A 20,941-nucleotide genomic window follows, 5' to 3' on the forward strand; every position below is an offset into this window, starting at 1 on the left:
CTCTACCACAAACTTCTGTGCTAAAGGCCATGGAAAAGAGCTGAGAGAAGATAGTAGGCAGCCGGGCTGTCCCAGTGTGGACTAGTTCAAGTTTATCATCACTGTCTCCCCCAGACTCATTTCATCTTAGAGGGCTCCAGCCTTGTTCCTGTGCCATTCTAGGTCCACTGCTTCATATAATACTCATCCCTCTCTCAAGTCCTGCTCTTGGGGAAAGACCTAGAAATTTCTTTCTTATTTGGGTGGAAAAGACTAATAATAGCTTAAGTTTACCTTTGCAGAAGTGTTTGTACTTCATTGAGGCTGAGTAACTTAATGTGGCAAAGAAAGCTCTAGCTGGACTCCAACGTTAGTGAGTAGAGCATCTGTCAGGGTGGTGGGGCCCTTCTTGGCACAGTTACAGCACAGTATGTAGGTAGCTCCTTATTCCACCAATGCATGCACTCAGATGTGGTCAACACTACTTAGAACCTGGTTTTTAAGGCTGGAAAGAACCTGATCAGATGTCCTTCCTTTATACATAAAGAAACCAAGACTCAGAGGAAGGAGGTTAGTTAGGTTCAACTGAATAGATGTTTTTTGAGCATCTACTCTGTGCCAAACACCATGCTTAATGCAGGGAAGCAATGATGGATAAGATACAGTACCTACCCTTCATCTTTCCAACGTCCCGTGTCCATCTGCACAGACTCAGAGTGGGATCATTGCATCTGCAGGCTGCTCTGTCACTGAGAGTGGGCAGACAGGGCACCAGGATGGGCCACTTTGGAAAAGAAGCTTTCATTTGATAGAGCTGTGTGTGAATAGTGACTCATAATTGGTTTCCATGGAGTCTAGAAGTGGAGCCCGGGGAACAGTAATTGTCCTGTCCCTGAAATCTTGGGAGATATGGTAAAATCCAGCAGGCAGGGATTAAAAATGCAAACCGGGGAATAGTGTAGCTGTAAGCTTCTCTCAATTCAACTGAATTCAGCAAACGTTTGTTGAATGTTTGTGCCTATTACTGAGAAGGGTATGAGAACACAAAAATGAATGAGGCTTATTTGCTAACATGAGAAAGTCTGTGGCACAGAAGGCTGAGGTTTTTCAGACTGCAGGTCCTGGCCTGCTGGTGGGTCATGAAATCAGTTTAGCAGATGATAAGCACAATTTAGGGGGTGGGGAAGGGAAATACAATAGAATAAGAAGTAGACTACATCACATATATTAAAGGTAGGGGAACCTGGGTGGATCAGTCAGTTAAGCATCTGCCTTTGGCTCAGGTCATGATCCTGGGGTCCTGGGATCGAGCCCTGCATCAGGGTCCACACTCAGCTCGGAGCCTGCTTCTCCCTCTGCCCCTCCCCCTTTTTGTGCCCTCTCTCACTCTCTGTCTCTCAAATAAAAAAAAACAAAATCTTAAAACAAAAGCTAAATAGTGTTTCACAAAGTCATGACTTTCAAACTTTCTTTGATATCACAATCCTCAGTGAGAATCTGTTAAACATACCTATATACATACATGCTATAAATCATATATGTGTGTGTATATATATATATACACACACTCACAATGTTTTGTGAAATTTTATATATATATATAATTTATAGCATGCATGTATATATATGTTTAACAGATTCTCACTGAGGATTGTGATACCAAAGAAGGTTTAAAAGTCTGATGTACAGTATCTAACATTGGAAGGGCTGATATTTCAGGCATACGTGCCCGTGGTAGAACCCCAACCAATACATTAGTGACAGTATATCAGTTATCTGTGATAGTGACATAGTGACACTGCATAGCAAACAACACAAAACCTCAGTGGCATCCAACACCAAGCATTGGTTTCTCACATGCTTGCAGAGTCAGCTACACAGCTCTGTTCAGCATCTGGCTACCTCACATGTCTGGAAACCAGTAGGTTATCAGCTGATCTAAGATCTGAGTGGCTGGGATTACTGGGGCAATTTGAGATGAGTGTCTCTCATCTTCTAACAGACTAGACTTAGCATGTGCTCATGTTGATGGCATGAGCAAAAGGACTTGTGCAAACACTTTTTAAGCCACTGTTTGCATCACATTTTCTAATTTTCCATTGACCAAAGCAAGTCACCCAGCCAAACCCAGGGACAAGATGGGGGAAGGCATGGTAACTTGGCAAAGAACATGGGCCATTTTTAGAGTTTGCCACAACAATGAGCAATGAAGTTGGATTTGCTTTGATTGATTCTCTCCCCCAGACTATTGGTCTTCTCTTCTCTGATCTTGGTTCTCAACATCCAGTGCCTAGAACTCCAGAGGGTATGACAGGAGCCTCTCTTCCCTTTGCAGACTAACAGGTAGAAGAGTTACAGGTAGGCAAGGAAGTGCCCTCGGGAGACAGACTAAAAGGGGACATGGGATGTGAGTTAGGGACCTGGCATCTCCTGGTGAGGCAGGGCTGGAGTGAAGGAGAGATGGTATGAGGAAAGCTCCAGGAGGGCCCTGATGACAACTGGGAAGATCCTTGTCCTTCTAACTCTGCACTCGTTTCAAGGAGAAACTTCCAATCAACTTGGTCCAGCAATGGAAAGAGTTATCCCATGTGTGTTGTAGAAAGAAACTAGACTTCTGGTCTTGATACTGATGTGATCTTAGGTGAGTTACTTATCTTCTCTGGTCCTCAGTTTCCCCACTATAAAGGAAGGGGGATGACTATATCAGTTCTGAGATCCCTTTCAGCTCTCCTTCTCTGTCCCTTTCTGTGGTTGGCTTGCTTTTGGTACAGATGTGTTGCTTCAGTTCTCACTCTTCCCTCCAGTGCTCATGGCAGACAGAGTGAATCCATCCTGGCTTTTCCCTGCAAAGAGTGAATATTGCCTCAGAATTCTCCTCAACATAGTACTTGACCACTGCTATTGATCAGAATACACAGGCGAGGTCAGCTTTGTCATACTTATTTGGTAAGACTGGAGGAAGCATTTCTTTCTCTGTTTCTCTGTCTCTGTCTCTGTCTCTGTCTCTCTCTCTCTCTTTAAACTACTAGGAGGCCATGGAATCTACCCAAGCAGCTGGACAAGCAGCAGTGTATTCATTTTAGATTAATTTAGAGAAGCACACTGGGAAATGCTTGGGCTGCTCCTTGCAACAAATTTGGAACCTTTTAAAAGCTTACATAAGCTGTAAAATCTCCCCATGGTGGGAAGTCTTTAATACTCACTGAGGGAAGGGAGAGGAGTTGACTCTTCCAATGTCACCATACTTTTGACCATATAACATATAACCATGACCAAAATAAGTAAGAATACCTCCAAGTAAAGGGGAATTTGAGGGTCACATTTAAGGTACTAGCAACCTGAACTGAAATAACCCACTCTGATTTTTAGACTCTCCAGAGGAGAGACATGAGTGATAGTGAACAGTATAGGTCTTGAAGTCCACATGCTTCCACAGTCTACTCATCTGCCTGTGTTCCTTTGGGAGCTGACCCAGAACCTCAGGCAGAAGCTGGGCAGCGAAACATCGAGCTGGGCAGTGAGTGACCAGGTGAGCAGCACAGACAGCCTGTGTTGGGATCCTGGTTCCAGCAGTTGCTAGTTGCTAGAAGCTGGGAAAGTTCATTGGCCTCCCCGTGCCTCAGTTTCCTGATCTTTAAGATAGGGATCATAATAAGATCTCCTTTACAGAGTTGTGAAGATTAACGGAAACATGCAGATAAGGTACCCAGTGACCAGCTCACAATACACTCAATAAAGTTTGGATGGTAGGGGCAGTGCTGCCTAAGGCTGCAGTCATTATTTTAAAAAATTGAAGCTACTCTTTTAATCTCCCTGCTTTGAATATGGCTAAAATGACCATCTATTTTAAAGCCATGGCTGAGGGTGGGTTCCAGAGTTCCTGGGACAGTCACCCAGGCCCCCATCCCCCCACCTTTTTTTTCTCTTCTTCCTTATGCTATGATCCTTTTGCACACAAATGCTGTCACCATCTAGGCTCACTGGAGAACTCCCTGTAGCCTGCCCCTTTTCCTCTTCATCTGGATGGCCTGCCATGGGATCGCCTAGGTATCAACCCATAGAACTCCCCAAACCCTCTAGAGTTATTTTCTCTTTCAGAATCTTAAGACCACGGGATCATATCTATTTTCTGAAGCCATAGAGACAGGCGCTCAAGGAACAGATTTTCAAAAGGACACTTTATTCGATTAATTAGTCAATTCCCTTGTCGTAGATGTGAAATTACCCCTAAACCATCCCGACTGAGGAGACTCTTACAGTGAGAAGCACAGAGATGTTGGGTTGTAACAATAGGAGAGCTCATTTGCAATGCAAATGAGCAACCAGCAGGCAAATGAATCCTTATGGGAAAACCACTCTAATCATAAAAACCACTTGCTTTGGGGAGACTGCAATGTAAGGACAAACAGAATCATAGCTCCATGAATCCCCTCTAATATAGGATATTAGAGAATTATCCAGGTAATTTTCTATGAAATTGCATTTGAGTGAAGCAAAATGCATTGCTGGGCAATAGATAATATCTTTAAATTTTGACTCCACAATTGTAGACTGAATTATTTATGTTTGTCACTATAGCTATGATAGTTTGGAAATAAAATAGTCAGGCTTTTCTCCCTGTTTTTATTTGTAGGAAAACAAGTCATTCAAGCTTTTTAGTGATACAATGTGACTTGCTGTCGATGGCAGTTATGAATTTTCAAGCTCTGCCAAGCACAGGAGTACCCAGAAGGGACATATGTTTTCTCTGCTTTGTGTTCCAAATTTGCCTTAAAAAACATGCAATTATGTGAAGGCCTGATTTATATATTTTCAAGGAAAAGCACAATAATGGCTCTGTTTTGTAGCCGTATTTCTCCAAAACGTATTTATATTGCTGCCTTTTCAAAAGGAGTTGGCTAATGATCATTGGATTTTTGATTTCCGTCATGACATATGAAAATTTGATGAGGTCTGTGAGATTTAAGAACTGTTTTTCTTAAGTGCAATGGAAATTTAGTTAACAGAGTTTTGTACTGCAAGCCTGAAAAACACTTACCTTTCATCCATTTCCTTATTTTTCTGGCAAGTGGGAGAAGGGGATGCAGGAAAAACTGCATTTGTAGCTAGGATGAAACAGAAATGACCAGGATAACAAGGAGTAAACCTTGAAAGATTGGAAAGCTGTAGACGGGTCATGAGTGTAGGAGGAAGCAGGGAGAGATAGAATATTTGCTGGGGATGGAGGGATGGCTCTGGGGAGAAAGTGAAGCTTTTTGTTTACATTTTATACCTAAATGAAAATTACCATAAAGCCCTTTATAAATTGTATAATCACTCTGGGTTGTAGATTTCATGCCCTTCATGATTACTATTAATGATAGCGTTCACACTACTCTCTCAGTAGCATTTCTAGTCAATTTATTGAGAGAAGATGAGCTGGTCTCTTTTTGGATTGGGGAGCCCCCTCCTGGGAGGTAGGGCAATTTTTTTGTTGTTTATTCTCTTTCAGTAATGGAAATAGAGAAAAGTCAAAGGCCAATTTCACATAATAAGGGAGTTAGTGGACAAATAATTACACAGAATGGAGTTTCAGGAAATTTTGAAGCTAAGAAGAAGAAAAGGTATCAGAGGCAGTGGAAAGACAGAAGGAAGGATAACATATATGCAATGTTTTGATTGCCTTGTACAAATCTAGAGTCATTTTGTTAGTTTAGGAATATAAATACCTTATGTAACACATAGGCTTATAAAGTATTTATATTGTATATTTAAAATCATAAAGGCTCAGAAAAATGCAATGTAAAAAATGGAAATAATAGCATGTCTTCCCCATAATTTTTCAATCTTAAGGGAAATAATTTTCAAATGCTTTAGAAAATTGTTTCACCCCCTGGCATTCACATCTAGGGTGCAGGAAGAGAAGTCACATGCTCTTAGAGATGCCGTCTTGTTAGGCCTCAGATTCACATACATTTTTCTCATATGTATTGTGTGTAAGCCTGGTAAACTCTCATCTGCTTTTTTGGATCCAGAGAAGGTTTGGTCCAAGATGATTTTGAATTCATTCAGTGGTCATAACTTTTGTTGGGTAAGTGAAATGGTCCCTCAGTGTGATGGAATCATCTTTCATACTATTGAGATCATTCCCACAGTGAGCTTTTTAATATTACCTTTTGGGTTCAGGTCTTGCCAAAAAAGCCCTACAGGGAAATTTTAATGGAATCTTCAGGTGGAGTGTTTTCCCATTCTAGAGCTAGGTTTCCAATTTTGTTCCTTGATAAAAGCAAAGAAAAAGTAATTATGGGATCATTCAAGACAGAATTTGAAAGATACTTCAATTTTATAAAATGATAGGTCTCTCAATGGCTTTGGTGTCAGTCTGAGTTTTATGGTATAAAGGCCACCACCTTGGAACCTTGGAGACGGGTCATAGTGATTTCAGAGAATGATCCTATTGGGGAAATAGCCAATTCCATCCTTTGCTATCTTTTTCAAGCCTCATGAGATGATGCAAGAACACCAGAGCTTAGCTTGGCTTTACCCACTGGTCACAGTTTATTCATTCATTCTAAGCCAAAAGTTTAGAGATTTTCAATAATGAAAGCCAAATTGTTGAGATAGTAGCTCAGAGACTGGAGGTGAGAGGAGGCATCCCCTGGTGGTCTGTTTACTGAGCTAAGGACAGGTGACTAAAAGATGGCCCATTTCCCTAACACCAAGAACCTCTAGCCATAGCTTCAGAAAATGTACCCCCCAAAAAGAGATCCCCGATCACATCTCCCTAGACCTACCTCCTCCTGGTTCAGCCTGGGGTAAGACAGAATGGAGTGGGTTGGAGCGGGGGGGAGGAGGGGGTGACACAGAGGATGTGCACAGGATGCCTGACGGGAAAGAGACAATCTTTGGAATATGATGTAGCAAAATATTTTCAGTCTCCCTTTTCTCATTTCTGTCCAGGTCATAAGTCTGTGCCTATCTTCTCCTTTCCTCCCACTACCTCACCACTTTTTCCTTCCTTCCCGCCCCATCCAGACAATTTTCCTCCAGTATTGGGGACTGAGGAGTCAGTTGAATTGGAATAGAAACTAGGAAAAGGGAGGGTTGGAATATCCTAAGAGTTACTCGGAAGATCAGCTATCTCATTGGCCTCTCATAAAGAGAGAAAGTATGGGTTTCCAGAAATTGCATTTTATGGGCATTATCATTAGTACTATGTGTTTTTAAATTTATTTTCTTTTTGTTTTGATGAGACCGAACATCAAGTGACCCTAGAAGAGCTACAAAACTTAAGTGCACTCTTTCAGGTAGGAATTGACCAGGTGAGCTGTCTAAATATTCATCTGGGTAATTCGATTCTCTCTTTGATGGTTGATTTTTCAGTGAAAAGTATAATCCTTTTAATTCCTATAAAATAGCAGTGAGGAATAAATTTGTCTTAATTGTCATTTTTTAATGGAATTAGAAACAAGTTGTGAATGCATCAGAGAAATGAACAAAAGGGATACCATGTTAGAAGTTGACGGAGTTTAAGTAAGTCTAATTAGACATTCGATCTTTTGGACTCTTGCTCCTAGACTAAACAAAATGCAGCTATGTTAATCATTAATTATTCTTTTTCCTTTCTAGGAGTATGAAAAGAGAGGAAGACAGCTGCTGGACATGGAAACTTTCAAATGCATAATGAAACAGAGTATGAGGTCACAGAATAAAGTAAATGGATTTTATAAATGTTGGATCATTGAAACCACAGTTAAAACTTCACCTGTATGAACCAGTTAGGCTTGATGTTCTATCTGTAAAATCACTCTCAGCTCTAAATTGTGATTTCTGCTAGTATCTACCTGATTCACAGAACAGTTTATTTGGGAAAATATTTTTAAATTTTTGAGAAGATGCTAGACCAGCAAGAGATTTAAAGACTTTTATTGAAAAGGTGAGAAAGGCTCTTGTTCCATCTATAATTATGTCTGTAGACAGTCCCCGATTTATGATGATTTGACTTTAAGATGGCAGGAAAGCCATGCATAGTTAGTGGAAACCATACTTCGAATTTTTATCTTTCCTCCAGAGCTAGTGATATGCAGTCTGATCCTCTCTCATGAGGCTAGACAGCAGCCACAGCACCCAGTCAACCATGTGCTCACGAGGGTCAACAGCTGACAGTACACTGAGAACCGTTCTGTACCCAGGCAACCATTCTGTTTGTCATTTTCAGTATAGTATTCAACACGTCATTATAAAATAGACTCTGTGTTAGAAAATTTGGCCCAACTGGGGACTAATGTAAATGTTCTGATCATATTTAAGGTGGGCTAGGCTAAGCTATGATGTTTGGTAGGTTAGGTGTATTAAATGCATTTTCCACTTACGTTATTTTCAACTTACAATGGGATTATCAGGATGTATTGCATCAAAAGTTGACGAAGATCTGCATATTTGTTGTTTCCAAAGAGCGTGGACCTCCCTTCCACACCCGATCTGCTGGAATGAAATAGTTTAAACATTCCCTCTGCCATATTGGTTAACCCAGTTGTTAGCTCAGAATATGAAATCTTAATGAATGGCCATTCAGGTTCCTATAACAAAATACCACAAACTGGGTGGCTTACAAATAACAAATATTTATTCCTCACAGTTCTAGGGACTAGAAGTTTGAGATCAGGGTCAGGTGAGGGCTCTCTTCCAGGTTGTAGACTTCTCCTTGTGTCCTCATGTAGCAGAAGGGACTTGGGAGCTCTGAGGGATCTCTTTCCTAAGAGCACAGATATCATTCACAAAGGCTCCATCCTCATGACCTAAGCACTTCCCAAAGGCCCCACCTCCTAATATCATCACATCAGGCTTTAGACTTCAACCTATGAATTGGGGTGTGGGGGACAAAAACATTCAGTCCATAGCAATAAATAAGGTTATATTCCTCAGATAAAATATGTATTATAAAAGCATAGCTCTTTAAGCACTACTTGCTAAGGTTTCCTGATTGCATCTTAAATTATATATAAAAACAAACTCAAGGTAAAGCTCTTTGATCTTGTCCCTGGGATTTGAACAAAAACATGCCCCTTCTAAGTACAAAGCCCACAGTTTCAATGGCTACAGTACAAGTTTAGGTGTGTTTAAAATTTCTTCTACAATGAGAAGTGATCATTAAATGGAACCTATTTTTAAACAGTCTCTCCTCTATTTGTGCAATACTATACAAAGAACTTCTGTTGGGGGAATAGAGAGGAGGGTCTTAAATGGATAAATCCTTGGGTGTTTTGCCAACATTCTAGATCTTTTTAACCAAAGCAGTCTAATTATCTATATTTTTAGAATGCCTGCCCACCTAGTCAGCCACTCATTCCCTTATCCTCTCATTCATTCATTCATTCATTCATTCAACAAATCTTTACTGGGGCAATATTCACTTAGTAAGTATTTACTAAGAGGCTTTATTTTAGCCCCTGTGGCACACAGTCAGTCAAAATAGGGCCTAGAGCCACTCTAGAATTAAGCGTGGGTGTCATGGGGGCATGTCAACCAGACCAGTGAGTCAGGCCTGAAGGAGATAAATCTTGGGCTGAGTTTTGAGGGATGAAGGGAATTGCTCCATAAAGGAGGGACAGACAGGCAAGGCCTTCAAGAAGAGGAAACAGCATTCCTAGAGGCACAAAGGCAAGGGCCGGCATGACGTCTGTTACATACATCTAGGGGAATGTGTGCAAAGGAATGTGGGACAAAGATCAGATTATTTGGGACCATTTGTACTAAGCTTAATTTTATACAGTATTTCACTGAGAATCCATGAAGCCATGTCTTTTTTTGCTTATTTATCAAATAATTAATTGATTTTTGACTATGTGACCACACTGTCTTAGGATCTTTTCATATTTCGTTTCCTTTGTCTCCAGAATATCATAATAACGTCATTCAGAAGGCATTATTATTCTTATTTTGTAACTGAAAAGACAGAGGGTTAGAGAATCTGAATAACTTGCCTGAAGTCCCTACTAAGGAAGACATTTGGGATTCAAACTCTAGTCTGCAACTAATGCACAATATGTCAGTTAAGATTAAGTTCATCTACAGAGTGACAGAAAATGCTAAGCCACCAAGCCTGAAGAAAGATAAAGATTTTCTCTCTCTCATGTAAAAAGTCAGGTGGTCAAAGGGCTTCATGAAATCATCCGGAAGACTTGTCCTGCTTGGCTTCTATCCCACCTTCAGCATGTGGACTCCTCTTCATGGCTCAAGATGGCTGCCCGGACTCTAGCTGACATGCTCTCATCCCAGGCAGCAGGAAGGGAGAAGGGGCAAAGTAAGTACAAAGTACTACTCCTTCCCTTTAAGGACAATTCCCAGAAGCTGCCTGTGACATTTTTAACTTTTTAGTCAGAAATTAATCATGTGTCATATCTAGCTGCAAAAGTTGGCAGGTAAATGTGGTCTTTTTTCAGAGGAGGCATGTATCCAGTTAAAAGTTGTAAGTTTTTGAGTAAGGAAGAATAGCTAAGAGGAACAACGAACAACCCCATGTCTTCTCCATTATTCTGGGGTTTCATTTTCTAGTACTGGCTAAAAACTAGGAAGTATCTCTTTTGTTCTTTCTAGGAAACGTTGACTTAGTCACAACTCAATGCCAAAAAGGGGAGGGGGCACTAAAGAATAACATTTAGGAAGAGCACAATGTATAGGGTGAGCATTTTAGACAGAGGTGGCATCTACAGGAACAGGAGTCTTAGTTCCCAAGTCCACTAAGCCCTTGGTTTTGGTGGGGAGAAGAGAAGGTAATGCCCTATTTTCTTATTTCTGTACCTTTGCATGCACTGTTCCCTTTGCCTAGAATGCTCTCCTCCCCTTTTTTGGCTTAAGTAATGACTCTCTCTGAATTCTGATTCTTTTTTTTATATTCCCAGAATCTAGCACCATGTGTGGCACATGCAGGTGCCCAATAAATGTTGAATGAATGAATGATGTTAAGGCAGTGCAGCCATTGTGGACTTGAAGGGGTCTATCCTAACTTTCCTAGAAGTCAATAGATGCTTCTCCTTTCAACTTGATAGTGGTCCATAGTTACCTGTAGCATAGAACTAATCATTTTGCATTACACTGTTTGCTTGTTTGTGACCCCACTATACAGTGAATGCTGCGAGGGCAAGTAACACATCTTTCAGCTCTGAGGCCTCAGCATCTGGCACAGGACTGGGCATACCATTGGCGCTCAACTTGTGTTTCTTCCATGAATGAATCAATGTGTGGAGGAAGTAGTCCAATGTTCCTCAGAATCCCACATAATCATGCTGAGAAAGCAGCACCTTGGGCAGAGCCTATTTATGCATAGACACATGCCCCCCACCCCCAAAGAGAGACCATCTGATGGCACATGACCTGCCTGAAGGCCAATTCTTGCCATGGCTTGTGACACTGCATGACCCTTGTCTGATGTACCTTGTCTGGAGCTCCAAGATGCCCAGGCCTACCCAAAACTCTCCCATGCTCTGCTTTGTGGTGACAAGGTGGTCTGAGTGGGCATCCTAAGCCCAGGCAGTGATTGTTTTCATCCTGAGTTTTTCTGTTTCCATTCCATCTGTGGACCTACACTCTTCTTGAGGTCATCCCTCTGGGTGTTTTGGTTTGTTTAGACATTCATTTCAAAAACATTTGTTAGATATTATGTGCATGGTACTGTCTAGTTGCCATGGTGAAGTCTGCACTGTCAGCCTCCCCCAGGAGTATGGTATGTCTCCATCTGAGCATGACTTAGAGGGAAGTAGGGCTGAGCTGAAGTCCACAGCCAGGGCCTTTCCTTACAAACTACACTGACACTGAGTGTTGATTCACCAAGAGGCAAAGCCTTGGTGTCTTTAACATCAGGCCTTATCTTATTTTCTCCCTTTTACTGCTATTACTACACAATGGCAAACACCCATGGGACTTATAAGAGAAAAGCCAACATCCCACTCTCCCAAAGAGATATATAACCTTACTATTTCTGTTGAAGGTACCTTCTACGTACATTCCTGAAATTACAGAATTTTGGAGTTTGAAAGGGCCTTAGAGGTCACTTAGTATATAGCCCCTTCAATGCTCAGATTTTCTTCTCTGCTAAGCCATGAGTCAGCATATGCTTGAGTACCCTCAGCTAAAGAAAACATAATGCCATACAAGGCAACTCATTTCAAGGCTAGAGAGCTCTGACCTTAGAAACTTTTCTCCCCTTTATAAGCTTAAATTCGTTTTTATTGACATTCTACCCATTAGCTCAATTTCTATTCTTTTGAGCCACCATAACAAATTACCACAAACATAGTATCTTAAAACAAATACATATTTATTATCTCACAGTTTTTAGAAGTTAGGAATCCAATCATGGCTTAGCTAGGTTCTCTGCTTCAGGGTGTCTCATGAGGCTGCAACAAGGTGGTAAAAATGGCTCGGGTCTTATCTGAAAGCTTGACTGGGGAAGGATCCACTTCCAAGCACATATGGTTGTTGCCATGATTCATTTTCTTGCTGGCTGTTGGCCACAGGCTGTCCTCAGTTCCTTGCCATGTGGGCCTCTCTGTAGGGCAGCTCACAACAGGGTAGCTGGTCTCATCAAAGCCAACCAAGGAGAGAGTCTGTTAGTTAGGCCAAAGTTAGGATCTAATCATGGAAATGGCATTACCCTCCACATTAGGTATTCTATTGGCTACAAGCAAGCTACTCAAGGGGAGGGGATTACATAGGCCATGAATACCAAGAAGTAGGGATCATTGGGTCCATTTTATAATCTGCTTACTACTACCACACAGAAGTAATCTACTTTCCCTCTCATAGAATAATCTTTCTAATACTAAAAAATAATGTTCATGACTTGCATGTCCTCTTCTTTTGGGATACACCTAAGGGCATACCCTTACCACCCAACCATTGTCCTTGGAACTTGTTTTGCTGTTATCTAAAGTGGGGTCCCTAAGCACAGTCCAGTCTTTTAGCTGGAATTGACCAGGGTGGAGTGGGATCTCCTGGGAGCACAGGGACTGAGAGACAGAAACTCTTCATGCTAATTAGGGCTTCCTTTCAAAAATAGAAGTTCCAGGATCCCCAGTCTCTCGTGGGGAAAAGAGTTTTGGGGTCAGCACACTGACCTCCAACTAACAGTCCTATTAATGTTTTGCAGCAGGCATTCCAAAGATCTTTGAGTATTATGTATTTTAATGTAAAATTCATAAATTGGAAAAATTAAGATTTCCCCTCCTTCTGCATCCTCTCCCACCACAACTTGGTGAAGAGTTTACTCCTGTGCAGTCTATAAATAGACTTACTTTTTTCCTTTCCAGAATATTGAACAAATAGAACAACTTTTCATGAAAATAGACTATGAATCAGTGGGCGGAATTCAATGGGTAAGTTGGGTTATATTTTCTAAGTCAAATTTTGAGATTAGTAAAGAAAACACATAAAATGTTAGTTCTGAGCCTGTTCCTTTCTGAAGTATGCTATGCCCCTCAGTGCTTTAGTGAACTTGAAACTGAAGCAAAGGGATATGCATATTCACAATTTTCAAGTTTTGTAATGTCAGATTATACTTGGAATAGTTTAACTAGGGATTTCAGTAGCTAAGTCAAGTTCTAAGAAGGGTTTCCTAAAACTAGGGAATAAAGGATACATTTGTCACCTTACCCCAAAGCAAACATGAAACACCAGTGAGCAAGAAATTCTACGAGCAAAAAAACACCTGATAATAATCAGATCAGTTAACACATGTAAAGTATTTAGAACAAGGAGAGTCACAAAGTAAATTCTCAACAAATACTGTCATCATCATCATTATTAATATTACCCAATTTGAGTAGTGTGATAATAAGGAGCTGAGACATCTGCTTTAAACATTCTCTGCCATTGTGTCTGTCAGTGCCCTTCTATTGTTCCAGGATGAATTAAGTTCTAAAATGAAAACTTGAGCAGTAAGATACCTCTATTCAGACCTTGGGCCAATTCCCCAACTGAATCAAATGCAAATGTTTACATTATCATCTGACTTGAATAGGAAGTCAGGATTCCAGAGAAGAGAAGGGAGGCTCTAATGAAGTGGGGCTTTGGGGGAAGTGGAGAGAAAAGAAATGTTCCCAGGCCCTACAGTATCCCCACACTTTCCCTCTGACTGCAGACTTCTTTTCCCTAGGTGTACAGCTGAGATTCTAAATGAGGCATATACTGGTGGGTGGGAACTGTGCAGTCTGACCGATAAGGACTTCAGTCTCTGGCCAGCCACTTACTAGCTGTTTGATCTTAGGCAAGCTATTTAACCTTTCCAAATTTGTAAAAGGGAAGAACAATAGTATCTATCTCACACAGTTATCATGAGAATTAAAAGGAAGGTCTGTGTTGCATAGAACGTGGTATACTGTCAATCACAACCATCACCACTATCCTCCTCCTCCTCCTCCTCCTCATCATCATCACCACCACCATCTTCTTTAGAGAGAGACACACTGGGGGTGGGGAAGGGAGCCCAGGCTGGGTAACAGACTTCCAACCTCAACTGAACAGACACATCCCAGTTATTACCCTTGCGTTTTTGGCATGCTGATGAACCAGTGAGTACTAATAATTATGTCATGTCCAGGGAAGGAATTACCTATACTCTGATGGTAAAGAGAGTTTTGAAAGAAAGGAATATAGTAGATGTTTAATGAATTTTCCTTTATCCTCCAGGATGGCTTCTGCATGCATCTACAGCTAGAGTATTCAGAGCAAGCGGATGCTTTAGCCCGACAGAAAGAGGTTTCCTTCCAGCTGCCTGCTGTGCTGCAGGGGCTGTCATATGGGGGTCCCGTGCTGCGCATTCTCTCTATGCCTGATGACACCTTAATCATGATCAGAGAAGATGGAGTAATTTATTTCTGGTCCCTGCAGCTGACGTTGAAAAGAAGAAAGAGAGTTTTTGTATGTGATTTTCATTTGATAAGGATGCTGAGTGCTCCGGTTTGATTTTATTTGCTATTTAAAACTCTCTTCAAGTGGTATGATTACAGAAATTGTGTCCTTGAATGCAACATATTCATGTTGGCTTTTGCTAGTCTATAGAATGCAAATAAAATATGATCTCTATATGTAGTACAAGATAATGCTTCATTTTGCTTCTAAAATCAGATGGAGTAATGAATTACACATGACTCCATCATGTAATTTATCATATGTCTTAATGAATCACAAACAGAAAAGAATTTCCCATTGTTTTTTTTCCTGTTAATGATTATTTCAGTTTAGGCAGCTATGTTAGGGTTTGTCTTCTTATTGAATCACAGAATCAGAAATTCAGAAGGCAAAAAGCATTTGGGAAGTAGACTTAGGATAGGAATAAAAATGCCTGACCTGTTCCAGAATGTATCCTGTCTTTAAAGTCATTTCTTTTTTTATTATCTCATTCAACAATAGTTGAGGCCCTGACATAGCCTAGGCTCTCTGCTGGGTACTGGGGATATAGAAACCCATCTCGGCCCTCCGGAAACTTATCATCTACACTAGAAGTTACAGTTATCCTAAACCCCTCAGGCTGCCAAATAAGCCCTCCCTAGAGCGAGGGAATAAAGGTGGCTCTTTGAATCTAGCAAGTTCTGTATACTTGAAGGAGAGCATCAATTTTTAAAAAAAACTCTAATCTTAAACATGCTTATTGTCAAACTGTCTTATCATTCAAAAGGCATATTCTTGTTTATTTGCACTCTTCAACACATTAGGACAAGTCCATGAGTCGGAAGCCCAGGTGGGTGACGGATGTCATCAGCATGCCACAGTACAACAAACTGATCATAGGGACTGGGTAAGTGCCTGCAGCTCTTCAGTTGGAAATAAACAGTGCTTGTGTTATGAAATTCATTTCCATGTGTCAGTTTACACAGACACATACACATCTGTGGTATTTAAAAGTCATGAAGCCCCTTTTAAAACATGCTAGAACTCAGAATATCAGTCAAAGCTACTTTGCAAAGTTAGGGTCTTTTTGGCCCATTGCAGTGATGTCATTGCCTCCAACACCGATAGAGGCCCTCTTTTGGAATACTTCCAGAGTGAAGGTATGGGCCAATGGGGGAAAAAAATCAGTCTTGTGAGCTTTTAGCACATTTTATTTCAGATTCAAAATAATATGCCTATTTTATTATCCACCAAAATTCAGTCCAAAGTGCTTTGGACTGATTCAAAAAATAAAATCTATAGTAAAAAGATAATGCTTATAGTTGAAGAACCTCAGAAGAATGGATCTGAGGCTGGGAAGGAAGATCCTGAAGGTTTTGATCATGTCAACACAAGAAAAATGAACAGGCACCATCCTGGGTTGCTTGGTTAACCTCAGTAATGGGCCACAGCGAAGGGAGTGTGGCTTGGTGGGAAGGAAATTTGGAAAATTTCAAATCAAGGGTAAAGCAAAAAGTTCAACACAAGGGAGGGGGTGTGGGGGTAGGGGTGTGAACTGTGATCCAAGGCTGGGAGACTGAGGATTCAAGCTGCTAAACACAGGGCTCTGGGGGCATGGCTAAGGGAAAGGGTGGAGCTTGAAGGGGATTCCCACAGCCCTGCTACAGGGAATCCCCTGACTACCCCCAAGCTCAGGGTCTCTCTCTTCCCACCTGGTCTCCTCCAGAAGCCCCTGATTCCTTAGTCTTCAACCACTTTAATGAACCAACAGTTAACCCAACCTCAGATAATCGAGGCTATTAAATACAATTAAGTTTAATGCTAAATCTAATAATTAAAATATATTTGTTTATATAGTAAGATGTACTAATATAATTAATATTAACTACTAAAAAGCAACAAGCCTGAGTGTATACATTCAGCCCAGTTTGGCTTTAAAGCCATGCCCAATAATTTAATTATCATGTCTTTTGCACACATAGCAGTTCAGAGATTGCTCAGTAACCTACTAGAGACTCTCTGAGCTGACAAATCAGAAGATGAGGCAAGGCTTATGACATCTGGAGGCAGGAACCACTAGAGCTGCATGGCAGGTGAAAAAGGAGGTTGAAAAAAGACATTTTACACTGAGGGAAAGGGAAGATTTTGGAATTTAGAGAGTGACCTCTGTTCATTCTATACCAACAGGTCAAGCAGTAAATTGTGTTTCTTATAGCCACAAACTTGTTCTTCTCTTAATCAGCTCCAAGGTAGACAAACTAACACAGGAGGGAAGGGGTCAAGAGTGCAGGTTGGAAAGGTGGGAAATTAGGGGAGCACTGAGTTAACCCTTTAGTTTCTAGAAAGAGGCCCCAGCCCTGCACTTTGTAGATCTAACCATCTTTAGTATCTACAATAAACAACAGCTCACATTTGTGAGCCCTTAGCAAGTCCTAAGAAACTAATCACTTTCTCACACATCCTTTTGTTCAATCCTCGTAATTCTCCTGAAAGACAGGAGATCCCCATTTCACAGATGAGGGGACTAAGTGGTAAGCTGGGATCTGACGCCCCAACTACTGGCATCCAGAGCTCATATTGTTGAAAGCTGTGCCAGCCTCCTGTTGGAGAAGGATAAGCCAGGGTGGTTTAGAAGCAGGCAGAAGAGATGTCCCCAGATGGTGGGACAGGGTTGGGAGACCTCATGTTCTGCCAGAGGAGTTGCTCAGTAGGGTAGATGTTTCACTGGCCAGGTGTCTCTGCTTTGTGGAATCCATGAAATATAAAAACTGTTCTACAAAAGTGAAGTGGGAAATTTAAATTTACTCCAACGGTGCTTGATCTTTGAACAGAAACCGTGAAATCCAGCTGTATGAACTCTCCAACCTGGAGCCTTACTGTCAGATTGGTGGCCTGGAAGCTGTTGCTCTGAAACTGGACTACTGGTAAGAGCATCTCCAGGGCCAGGCAGGCCTCACGGGGCGCTCTCTCCTGGCCACTGGGGTCTTCTCTCCTCTCCCCTTGGGCAGTTCCGTTCAGTCCTGTTCAATCAGTAAATGTCAGGGTTTCCATGCGGCCTGTCATGACCATGTCTCACATCATAGTACTACCCAGAAAGGAGGGATCTTCCTGCATCAAATCGGGAAAGGGAAGCCCAGAGAGGTGAAATGATTATTAGAGACATGTAATTATGAATTCATCTGTTTTAAATGTGACTGGATTAATTTTCTTAAAACTCAACTTTGACCATGTTACTCTGCTTTGTAATGGTTGCCAGTTCCCACTCCAAAAATATCCACACCTTCAGAGAACATCTAACCCCCCCTGCCTTTTCAGCTTCGTCCCCTCTGAGTCTTCAGGCCTCCCAAGCACGAACATAGTTAAACAGAGACTCTCAACTTGGGCCAGGCATTGTCACCACTATGGTGCTCCTGGTGCTGCCCTCTTCCCCAACCATCCATCCCACCATGTTTCTTGAGCCCCTACTGCGCACCCTCATTGTTGGATGTGGGACATGTGCATGAATGAGACAAGATTTTTAGGAGTTAGAACAGTCTCACAGAGTGGGTGGTTCCTGCTGAAATCCTACCATTCTTCATGGCCCAAACCTTCCTGGATTCCCCTGAATCTCCTCCATATCCAAAAGCCAACATCTCCGAGAAGCCTCCCCCACCTTAGGCATTGGTGTCCTGCATGTCACGAGGCACAGTTCCTGAGCAACTCACAGGCAGCACCGGTGCCTTAGTCTTTGCTGTGTGTTCTCTGACACCTACACACTGACTGGCAGGTTCATAGCAGTTGCCAATGTTTGTCAAGAAATGTTTGTTATGTATGGTGATTAACATAACAATAAAAAAGAAAAAAAAAGAAATGTTTGTTGAATGAGCAAGTCAGAAAACTCTTATGTGAGTTGACAAAATGAGGCTCCAGTTTTATTTTGCCTTTCCCTCCCTATTCTTCCTTTTTCTTCTGTGTGTGTGTGTGTGTGTGTGTGTGTGTGTGTGTGTGTGTGTGTTTTGAAGGGAGTCCTTTGCTATGGGCTAGGGATTCAGGAATTGAACACACAAGACACCTAGTCTCAAAAGGAGTACAGTCTGGTGGATGTGAGTGTGTTAGTCTGCTTGGGCTACCATAATGAAATATTTTATACTGTGTGGCTTAGACAACAGAACCTAATTTTCTTACAGTTCTAGAGGATGGAAGTCCAAGATCAAGGAGTGGGCCTCTTCTATTTCTGGTAAGGGCTCTCTTTCTGGCTCACAGATGGTCACCTCACTGTGTCCTCACGTGACCTTCCCATAATACGTATACATGGAGAGAGAGAGAAAGAGTGAGAGGACTGTGTGGTGACTCTTTTATAAAAACGCTAATCCTGGGCGCCTGGGTGGCTCAGTTGGTTAAGCGACTGCCTTCGGCTCAGGTCATGATCCCAGGGTCCTGGGATCGAGTCCCATATCAGGCTCCCTGCTCAGCAGGGAGTCTGCTTCTCCCTCTGACCCTCTTCCCTCTCATGCTCTCTATCTCTCATTCTCTCTCTCTCTCTCAAATAAATAAATAAAATCTTTAAAAAAAAATAAAAAAAAAATAAAAACGCTAATCCTATCATAAGAATCCTAACCTTCACAACTTCATCTACCTTAATTACCTCCCAAAGGCCCCGTCCCCAAGTACCATCACATTGGGAATTAGGGCTTCAACATATGAATTCTGGGGGACACAAACATGCAGTCCACAACAGTGAATATTTACTGACATGGGTGGTGCTCTCTAATCATGTTATCTGTTTCTTGCTGAGGTGTTCATCTGCGATAGAGTCAGTGGTATTGGCTACACACCAGTCCCATCAACTAATGGGGTTGTCTGTTGATGATGTCATTCTTTGAGAGCCCCTCCTCTGTTGAAGGGCTATCCCAGGAGAGTAGGGGTGAGGTTTCAGATACTTCTCCGCTCCTGTGATGTGGAGACTAGTTTTCTCTTTCTTTCTTTCATCTTCTGATGTTTAGCTTCCAGACACACCCAACAGAAAACCAATGTGAAACAGCACTTGTAGACCATTATAACTCCCACAGACTGGGCCTGGAGGTGTATTGGAGGGAGATGACCCTGTATCACCCTAAAACCTCACTTAAGAGCTGCTAGCTTGATTCCTTACTGATTTCTTGCTAAGCAACCATAACATAAACTTTGCATTTTATCTCTATTTCATCTCACCACCCCCTCACACCCAGACCTAATCACTTAGAGCAATATTAGAACCAACATGGTATTTATCATAATATCCTGGGAGAGTAGTGTTCTGGTAAGTACAATGAGAGCTAGTTACAGGGACTGAATGCTCCAGGGAGCATTAATCATGGTGTCTGAGTGCATTTGTGGGAGCACATTGTAAACTAATTGCCATTTATGGAGCTCACTCTATCATTACATTTAATATACAATTTCACATACAATACAACTTGTGTTTTGTTGCTTTCACACTACTGTAGACACACTCTAAGGTATGCTTCAGCCTTAAAAATTTTAGATAGAAAAGTAAAACAGGCAAGAGAAATATGTTTGATGAATGATAAATGCATCTGCCTAATAGAACCTTTGGATCGTAGGAGACACTCAATAGCTAATTTTTGACTAAACAAATATGGAAAAAACAAGTAGTTTTTAATCCTGGCTTGATCTACTGCTAATTTGCCTGCTAACCTAGGGCAAGGCATCGCCTTCCTTAAACATAAACTGACAACAACAGAAGAAGAAGAAGGAAAAAAAAAAAAAACCCACTTTACCTGAGAAAATTTCTTGGAAGAAAAACTTAAGTTTTTCTATTGTTAAAACAATATGTCAGTAAAAGACCAAGTAGGGATTAGCTTTACTTCTCAAATTAGAGACATTCCAGTTGTTATGTGTAAAAAAACAAGTTTGTATCTTGAATACTACTTCTCTATGAAATGAGCTCTGTAATACAGATTTAATAAATCTATACTTTCTCATAATGTTTGCACCCCAGTGGGGGCAGTAGGCAAGTCAACCAACCAATCTTTACAAAATGAGAATTAAGTGCTGGATAGAGATGTGCATGAGGTGTGAAGGCAGGGCTCCCACCCATTAGACTGGAGGAGAGATG

The 20,941-nt window shown here is 41.4% G+C and overlaps 1 protein-coding gene across 1 annotated transcript in view; it reads left to right on the forward strand.

The window, feature by feature from the left end:
* The window catches only part of LOC114211909 (cilia- and flagella-associated protein 337-like), a 119,330-nt gene that overhangs the window by 6,547 nt on the left and 91,842 nt on the right, over nt 1-20,941 (forward strand). Inside the window, 6 exon segments of the mRNA XM_088021975.1 lie at nt 7,212-7,265; nt 7,588-7,671; nt 13,266-13,331; nt 14,644-14,874; nt 15,669-15,751; nt 17,676-17,768. Coding sequence (XP_087878101.1) covers nt 7,212-7,265; nt 7,588-7,671; nt 13,266-13,331; nt 14,644-14,874; nt 15,669-15,751; nt 17,676-17,768 — 611 coding nt within the window.

The sequence above is a fragment of the Eumetopias jubatus genome, unplaced genomic scaffold (assembly GCF_037043125.1).
Source record: "Eumetopias jubatus isolate StellerSeaLion01/CBP00866 unplaced genomic scaffold, mEumJub1_p1.0 scaffold_3, whole genome shotgun sequence".
NCBI classification, from domain to species: domain Eukaryota; kingdom Metazoa; phylum Chordata; class Mammalia; order Carnivora; family Otariidae; genus Eumetopias; species Eumetopias jubatus.